At 42.3% G+C, this 9,698-nt stretch overlaps 1 protein-coding gene across 1 annotated transcript; it reads right to left on the bottom strand.

Annotated features, from left to right (window-relative positions):
* Window positions 1-1,213: 1,213 nt before the first annotated feature.
* Window positions 1,214-7,771, bottom strand: LOC117541005 (cytochrome P450 11B, mitochondrial). The gene is made up of 10 exons (XM_034208038.1): window positions 7,621-7,771; window positions 7,449-7,590; window positions 7,153-7,308; window positions 6,396-6,610; window positions 3,959-4,162; window positions 3,380-3,561; window positions 3,129-3,295; window positions 2,565-2,643; window positions 2,284-2,481; window positions 1,214-1,581 (listed from the first exon to the last, which is right to left on the bottom strand). Exons 1-10 carry the CDS (start codon window positions 7,769-7,771, stop codon window positions 1,471-1,473), a joined length of 1,605 nt encoding a protein of 534 aa, XP_034063929.1. The 3' UTR covers window positions 1,214-1,470.
* Window positions 7,772-9,698: the final 1,927 nt, after the last annotated feature.

Raw genomic sequence — 9,698 nt, 5'->3', positions numbered from 1 at the left:
CAGGGGCCCAAACTATTTGAGAACATTAAGAAATGTTTTTTTAAAGGGGACCTATCGTGCAAAATGCACCTTTGTACGTCTTTTATACATGAATATGTGTCCCCGGTGTTCTAGGGAACTCACCAAGTGTCAGAAAACACAACCCTCTCTCTTTTCCTCCATACCCAAAGTCTCTAAAAACGGGGCTTTAACGGATCTGATACAGACTGATCCAGATTTGAAAATAGTCTGACGTCAGTGACGAGGAGCTCCGCCTATATGGCCAACTCTCCACCTATCAGGGGAATGAGAGGTTGCCATGGCATGGTAACAGCATGGTAACATGATGCTCGTAACTCCTTTGCAGGGGGGCGTGGTCAGCTGCAGCGCATGTAAAGACGGGTGGAGGAGAGCAAAATAGAGCGAAATGAGGCATGGCTAAAATGCATGATCTGTTTGGTATTTTGAAAAAGAAAACGTATAAATATACCTTATATAGGTATGGCCCTACAATATATTATTCAAATATAGCATGATCGGTCTCCTTTAAGTAACCTTTGTGATATCTTTTCATGGGGACCAAAATCCCTGGCGGCACCCCTGGCCCTGAGTGACACACACCTATATAATGTTATTGAACGTAATTACCCGACTGGAGTAAAGGTTGGTTTTACGCATGCAGACCAAAGTCCAATAATATAAAAATAATATGCAACTTTTGCAACACTTGGTTGGTAGGCTACTTTAACTTTCGTTTTTTGGTAACATCAAGCACTTCATTTTCGTGTTTCAGGCTAGAGTATTTTTATGAAACGTGTCAACAAACAAGTGACTAAAGCGGAAACAATAAATCATCATTATCTGATGGAGGAAAATAAATAGTGTGAAAGAAATTTTTTCAGAGGAACAATAAACAACCTAACAAAAACAGCTTGTAAAATGAACAGCAGGGTACAGAACGTCTATGCACGCTGCATAAAGTGCTTACACTGTAGGTTACAGTTACAGAGGCAGATAAGGAAGTAAGGTTGTAAAGTTTAGATATTAATAAAGGAAACAAACAACCTGTTCGATCCATGAAGCAGGCCCAGAGGACAGTGAGGAGGGGCCGAAGTGAGGGGCAAGACTGACACATTTAACTGAATGTGTTGATATGCGTGTTAGCGCCATCTGGTGGGAAACAATGCAACTGTTGCTTTTGCAAGCTGAGCCACAATGAAGACAGCAGGAGAACGACATTTTAGGCTACTTTATTTACCAGCAATTTGAATATTTTGGGTTAAAAGCTCAGTATTTAAGGAAGAAAAACTCAGTGCAAGCTCCAGGGAGTATCATCAGAAATATGGTTGTTATGTTTTGAGATTCAAGCTTTAAGCTACAAAGTGTGATCAAAAAATGTTGATATCATTAGTCTCTTCTGTGTGTGGGTGTGTGTGTGTGTGTGTGTGTGTGTGTGTGTGTGTGTGTGTGTGTGTGTGTGTGTGGTGTGTGTCAGAGTTGGCTGAAAGTGATCCTTGGCGGGGTCTCAGGCTGGAGGATGAGGGTGCATGTGGTTCTGATGTCCTCTGAGGATGACACGCTGAGATGGAAGCTCAGCAGGATCTAAACAGAGAGGGAGGAGAGAGGAGAGGCAGGGGGAGAAGGTCATGGAGGTGTTAATACTGAGTGAAGAGCACATGTTAAGAAGGATCACAGTTATGCTATACATAGCAACAGTTATTAAAAGGTTCATATTTCTATTTTGTGCCTCTAATGTGACATGTTTAGAGGCTTTAATGTTCATAATCTGCTTTATTTTTTATAAATACTGCCTGTGCTGCAGCACCTCTTTTCACCCTCTGTCTGAAACCAGAGCCCAGTCTGCTCTGATTGGTTAGCTGGCCGGCTCTTTTGTGATTGGTCAACCGCTTAGAGATATCCGGCCCCTAGCATGTACAATGTGTTTGAGCGCTAGCCTATCAAACGTGAGTGTTAAATAATGATTTAAACTGTGGGTTTTCTCTGGAAGTTTTTCCTTGTACGATGTGAGGGTCTAAGGACAGAGGGTGTCGTATTGTCATACTGATATTCTGTACAAACTGTGAAGTCCACTGAGACAAATGTAACATTTGTGATATTGGGCTATATAAATAAACATTGATTGATTGATTGATTGATTGATTGATAAAGAAAGGAGGCGTTTCAGGAAAAATACAAATAAAAAGTTAGTGGAAAATTAGACGTGAATTATTTCCATGTTATGCTTTTTGCTTCACATCCTTCCTCTCTGACTTCCTCCTCCTTTTCTCATCTGCTATTACTCACATGCATGAGTATGAGCTGCATCTCGTTCTCAGCAATCCTCCTCCCGACACACTGCCTCGCCCCAAAGCCAAATGCCAGGGAGCGAAACCCCCTTGCCCCCTCCCTGCTGCTGTCCCACCGCTCGGGGTCAAAGCGCAGCGGATCCTCAAACACATCCGCACTCCTTCCCAGGGGGTAAAGACAGGCCTGGACCATGGTCTGAGGAGAGAGAGGATGGCCGTCACACACACTGAGGTCAGCTGAAGCAGTGAGTGCTCCACACTGTGACAATGATCACTCACCCCAGCAGGAATGTGGTAATTCTGAATAACAATGTCTTTGATGGGATACCGCTGCACTGTCGTTCCCACCGGGTATAACCTGACACAACACACATACACACAGCACACACACACAAATGTGTTACCATTCACTAGGAAATATGGAACATATAAGTCATGTATAAACAATATATCACATTCATCATCACATATATCAGCAAATACATCACATACGTTCAAAAACATTGCATTTAGCAAAAAATGAGATAAGAAACATTGTGCCGACATGAACTTTAATGCCCATGCTCTAAAGCACTCTTATATCTTTCTGCCTCCCTATTAGTGATACTTTCATGAAAACCTCCACACAATTTATCTTTGGATATGGTAATTTAGCATGTTGTCTTTGCCATCTTTCTTTTCCTGGTTTTGATTAAAGGTTGGTTTTAAAGCACAATGAAGGTGCACCTATACTGATAGGAACCTGCAGGCGACAGAGTACATACACACTGCAGAGATTAAGTGTGTGTATCTAGGTGGCCTACTTTAATCAGACCATGAGCAGATGTCTTGAGTATGCTGTACCTGAGAATCTCCTTGATTGTGCCCTTCAGTAGAGGCGCCCCTTGCAGGGCTTTCTGAGGGTCACCACCAGCCTGTGCACACGACACCCTCACCTGCTGCCTCACCCTCTCCTGCACCTCGGGGTTACGGCCCAGCTCAAACAGAGCAAACTGCAGGGGCACCGCTGTCTGCAGAGGGGGGGGGGGGGGAGTGACAGGGAGTCAGTGACAGCTGACAGGAAAATAAACACAAGCAACAACACACACACGCACCGTGTCCACCCCTCCGGCCATCAGCTCAGTGATGTTGGCTTTGATGAGGTCCAAAGACAGCTGTCCTTTCTCCATGAGTTGACCCAGAACCCCGGTGTACCGAACTCCAGCTGCTCCGGCCCCGGACCCCTGAGCCTGTGAGGAAGACATTCGTCGGTACCCCTTCTGGATCCTCGCCTCCGCTGGAAAAAGATGAGAACAAGATGGCACAAAAGTCAGAAAATATGGTAGTAATGAGGTAGGATACTGAAACAGATTGAATTGAGTCAAGCATCCTTCACATTCAGTTCCTGCCTAATTACTGGGATAATCTTTCAGGCATCGCTAATGATTTTTCACTTTTCCCACATGCAGACATTCAGGAACATTTCCGTTTTGAGCCTTTTAACACATGCCATGGCAGTGCTGAAACAGATTGGGCAAAAGGCAGTAAAACAGGCTTGAATACCACACTTTTGGATGCCAACCCCAATAAACCTAGCAGAAGACAAAGAAGTAAGGGCAAGGTTGGAGGTACATAAACGTTTTAAAGATAGACAGACATAAACTAAATTAAATCAGTGCTTGTATTGTGCCTACCATGGCTGAAGATGTGGTCCCATGCGTTGGCGTGCTGAGTCCACAGGGGCGCGCCGATGCGGAACAGCAGGCGGGGGGGCAGGTAGAGGAGAGGGGGGGTTGTTGCCAGCATTCGCTCCACGGCCCAGATGAACTTCTGGGACTCCAGGGAGGGAGATGAGGAGAAGAGGCCAATACGTTCTCCATAGAGCACATGGCAACTGGCTGCAGGGGGGAGGAGGGGAGATGGGGGTGAGACATGTGTTTCAAGGTATGCAAACAAGCTAAGGCTAGAGGTTGAAAACACAGTTGAATTTCTTGAAATAATAATCTCAAATAGCCTATAAAACCTACAGACTAGTTTTTGAAATGCAACGCTTGAAGGATTACCTGGCCCTATGGGTTAAAGTGAAGTAAAGTTAAAAAAGGTGCTTGAGGAAATAACTTTTTCTGTGTTTTTCAAATCCAGTTCCACACAGAGACAATTATGTTTTCTGAGTGCATACCTTGTCTCGGAGGAACTGCCTTTCCTCCATCCATCAGCTATGAGACATGATTGTATTATATTAACTTCACATCACTGACTGGAATAGAGTTTCTTGCAGCTCTATTCCTATCCTGGCTTAACACCTGGCTCCGTGTGCAGCGGTCCATTAGGAGCAGACTAGCATGACTCAAAGTTATCAACTCTCCCTCCTACACACACACACACACACACACACACACACACACACACACACACACACACACACACACACACACACACACACACACACACACACACACACACACACACACACACACACTTGTGAATGTGGCATGTTGCAGATGAAAGGAGCAGAATGCGGAGCTTTGATCATCTTTGTTGGTGTTTCTATTTTTAAAGGTGCGTGTTCTCCTGGACCTCCCACATCTATAATATGTTAATATTATTATAAGATTTGGTTCTCATGAGAGCTGAGAATATTTTAGAATTAAAAAGGAAAAAAAAAGAGAAGTCGCAATGAGACATTAACACCTCTTAAGCCCCACGGACCCGGTTCCGGTGCCGAAATCGAGTGATTTGCAGGAAACAACGTCTAAGGAACCTTAATATTTGATAAACTATTAATATTTTATATCCATATAACGGAAAAAAACTCATTTAACTGATCTTTTTCATTTTTTTTTAAAAACACACAATGCTAACACTGACCCTCTGAATTAGCCCCGAGCGAAAAATGCTAACCTATTACTACACCGAAAATCACTCCTAGCTCCCTTATTACTTATCCTAGGTGCACATCCAACACATCGTTTATGATCGTAAAGACACAGAATCTAACGGTGCCCACCTCAACACTGAAAGATACAAACTCGCGACGTTATCAACAAAAACGTACATCAAAACATGTGGCGCTAGGTAGCCACAACCGCTAACATGGCTTATCTTGGTCAAAACTGGTCTTCAATGGCATTAAAACGATAAAAATGATGCTATCCATAGGTTAATATCCAATGTGAATGTGTCCCCTTTGAAATGTTCTGATAATCTATCAGCAATAAAACTGCGTTTCCGTTTCTACAAGTCAGAGCAGGGATATTTCTACCCTCTACTGAAAGCTTGCATCCGCAGAGATACTTTTTTTTTAACATGAGTGTGTGCGGGATGATTTCCCTTGGATTCTATTGGCTCTAACGGTCAGGAAGAGATGTCACATGTCAAAATCGAGCAAGGGGGGCCAGAGATATGGAAAATCCACCCAAATGGCCCCAGAAGAGTTTTTTTTTGCTAAATCTATCTAAAAGGTCAAATATCACTTGTTTTGCATCAATCTTGAAGGTTACTTATTATATGTTGTACTTTGGATTCCTAAAGCTTTTAGTCTACTAACCCATCATCCAAGGTTAGTTTTCACTATAAGTACAAAATATTTTTTGGACGGACACTATAATTTACAGTTTTTTTACCATGTTCAATCTGAATTTTCTTTAAAATAAAAAACATCTATATTGATTCTGACTTTTCTACATCCAACTCACAGGTTTATCATTACTTTGAGAAAAAAGATTATTAATTTAACCCTTTTAGAAGGGAAGATATGGTCATTTGTTCTGGGAATGTCATTTTCAAGCCTGAAACCTGAAAAACAGGCTTGGGGCCTAACAAAGACCAGCAGATTTTGTAAAAGAGAATTTGTTATTCGATAATTTGATAAGCTGTCACAGCCTACGTCAGCATTTGTGATTTAACTTGGCTAATAAATAGAGTGAATGAAAGCCAATCTAAATGGGGAGATGACAGTTATCCAAAACCATCCGTACCCTACCGAGGATGTCAATGTCATGACAAATATGTATGAAATGCTCACCAAGACAGAAGGAGTCAGTATTTTGTGGAGTTGATGAGTTGACATGTTCCCATGTAAACGTTTACTGTGCAATCAAACAAAGAAACTGCAGGTCACAAATCACTGACCTTCCAGTGCAAATCGGAAGAGGTCAGGACTGGGGTCCACGGTCAGACTGCGTTTCCCCCCCTCGACTCTGCCCTCCTTCCCCACTCTCACTTGCAGCATTTGACTGAAGTCCCTTGCAACCTCATCAAGCAGGGGCAGAAAACGCTTTACGGGTGCACTCATCATCACCTCCCTGTTGAGGATCAGGCGATCAGCATGCCACTCCTCACCGTTCCTGTGAAGAGGAGAGTTAAAGGGAGCATATTAGTTGACCTGGTTCACTTCCTGATTCTGAAAACTAGTATACCTTTCTCAGCAGATGTGCTATTCAGTTACTTAACTTCTTAAGTATAGAGGTTCTGGTTCCTTATCAATTTGTGTTTCCCCTTGGTTTAAAATATTTTTATCCTGACATGTATGCATTTCTCTACAAAGAAAAAACTTGTGCCATCAAAATATTTGAAAGATGATACAATCATATTATGTGTAGGAGCTTTAAAAACTATAGCAACAATTGATAGCAGAATACTTTACTGAAGCAGAATGATTGAAGGACCAACAGAAAATGTGCAAGATGATGATGGCACAAGTGATTTCATAAATGCATACACACTCAAAACACACACATACAATGAAAACCTTCATACACTCATTCTCGTTAACCTGTCTTCTTGCATATCGATGACTATGAAGTCCCCAAAAGGTTGAGTCCCCACAAAGCGACTGAAACAGACATACAGTTTGTAAACATAAGTTGAACTGAGGTGTGTGACTGACTTGAGGAAGACTCCCTTGCTGAGCTGCCGGGTCTCTCTGTGAGTTGCCCAGGGCTGCAGGGTCATGCGTCGGGGGTGCAGGCCCTCTGAGCGGAACAGCTCAGCGATGTCCAGCGGCAAAATTATGTTCACACTGCTCTGGGTGCCCACATGCTCCCTAAACAGACACAGAAACACACACACAAACAGAAAGGCTATGGTGTTAACTGACATGTATTACTTTTACATACATATTTTAGAAAACAACTCAAGGGTCAATGACACGCTTAGGGAAAGGCCATCCTGTCTTCCTGCTACCTGTAGATGGGGCCGAGGGCTTTGAAGGTCCTCTCCATGTGTAAGTGAAGATGCCGGAAACGGTCTTCTCTCCAGAACTTCACCAGGTTGACCCAGCCACTCCTGCCTGTGTGAGGGATCTCCTCAAAGCTCCTCACCCGTCCTTCCACACCCTTCTTTCTGACTCCTGTACTCTCAGCTGCTTTTCTGCCCTCCAGCTTCCCATGTGCCACCGTCCCTGCTGCCGCCATGCTGAAAGCTCTCCGAGGTGCGACGCCACAAAGCAGATTTCTGGACCCGCAGGTTTGCTGTGCTCCGACACACACAGTCACTCGGATGTTCATCATGCTCCTCATGGTCCAGACGAGATGTGTCCGTCGGTCTCATTCAGAGTTGTGACACTGCTCGTTGTTGTAAATTATTTCCCACCTTCTACCTCAAGCTCATATCCTTGAATGTACTCCATTGCTCTGATGAAGTGATAGCGGACGATAATTTATGGATGTAAAGATCAGAGTTCAAGAGAATCACAACAAAGCCCAAATGTCAGTGTGATCCCGAACACACAAAAACACACACACACACACACACGCACACACACACACACACACACACACACACACACAAAACCCATAAAAGAGTGAGTCCAGCTGGTCAAAAAGGTCTTTATTACAAGTTTTTTATCACAGCTAATAAAACTAAAAGTGAAACGAGCATGACTAACGTTATCGAGAACCGAATAGCTTAAAACTTTGCTCATAAACGTTAAAGAGAAAACATGTACATACATGTGATATAAGTCAACAATTATCAGAGAGACAGTAACAAAAACTCTGAGCTAATAATAATAAGAAAATAAGTAAAATAAATGTCATTGTGTGAATGTGTGGTAAAATGTGAACATGTTGCCCTGAGGTCCCTTACTTGTGAACAGATCATTCGCATGGATCTATAGCCTATCATTAAGACACTACAGTAGCTTCTAGATTATATAATACAAAATACACTAAAGTAATTATTATAATGACCAAAAAAGTCTCTAAAAGGGGTGGAATCGTGATCGACCCTTTTATAGGAACTGTGAAAGCCTCATTACGCATGAGTCCTTTTATGAATCACTTGTGAGGAAACTTGTACTGATTGATCAGATTTATCTTCGTTCCCACCCACCTAAATTAATATTAAGATCATTTCATAGCATAGAAAATGATCAGGTATATTATTATTGCTAAAAAAAAGACAAAAGGGAAGTTAAAAAAAAAGCATCTGAAAGACATGTTTAGGTGTAACAGGATGATTGCATATTGCTGCTGAATGAGCTGGTGTGTATGAGGGTTTCCTCTTGGTCCCCTTCAACGAGCAGGCGGTTTACCGATCGCCCCTGTGATCACATATTGATCACATGACTATACAGGTTGTTGCCGTAGGAGTGGACATCTTGCTGTGCCTCCTCTCTGTGAGCGCGGCCGGGCCGAAGCTGAGGCCTTGGAAGGCACTCAGCAGGTTGAAGCCGTCGTCCTTGGCTCTTTTTTCAGGATGAATGATCTTCGACAGCTCATGGGGGAGCGACACTTTCCCTCCAACAGACCTCAGACGGTTTGTGTCCTTGCGGCTCTAATTATGACAAAAAAACAGAAAAAATAAGAAGAAGAGGGTTAAAAAGTCTGAACATGACGACAAATAAGGACACGATGACCTTAATTCACTCGTTAATACATTACTTACACCCATGTTTCACCAATATACAGCAAAGACAAAAATAACTAATATGTCCACAGCTAAATGTTACACAATTGTACACCAAATCAGGATTATAACTGTTGGGTTCATCGAGTTGTAAATTATTTTTCTATAGCGGGAATAAGTACAATAATCTTGTAAACTACTTAACTAAAACAGTAAGTGCTAAACTACCACAGATACATAACTTTTTCATTTAATATGTTGTTATATTACAAACATTAACGCAGACCTCAGACAGCTGATATTTCTTTCTGAATTGAGCTCTCATCGCTGCTCTCTCTGCGTTCTTCTGAGCGTTCATTGCTTCCCGCTGCTTTCTGTAAACACAGGAAACAAGAACACAAAGACACCTGACATTTTACAGGCAGAAGTAATTAAATCAACTTCTCTGTTGGAGCAGTGACTCAGGTTTAATACTCTTTTCTATGCTAATTAACTCAATTAATTTAAACTGCCTTGTCTAATCAAATCTAAACAAATCTAATGGAGACAGCAGCAGATGATAACATTATGAAAATAACTTTTAAT

The sequence above is a fragment of the Gymnodraco acuticeps genome, unplaced genomic scaffold (genome assembly GCF_902827175.1).
Source record: "Gymnodraco acuticeps unplaced genomic scaffold, fGymAcu1.1, whole genome shotgun sequence".
Lineage (NCBI taxonomy): Eukaryota > Metazoa > Chordata > Actinopteri > Perciformes > Bathydraconidae > Gymnodraco > Gymnodraco acuticeps.
The sequence above is the reverse complement of the archived record's forward strand: the minus strand, read 5'-3'. Positions and strand labels throughout refer to the sequence as shown.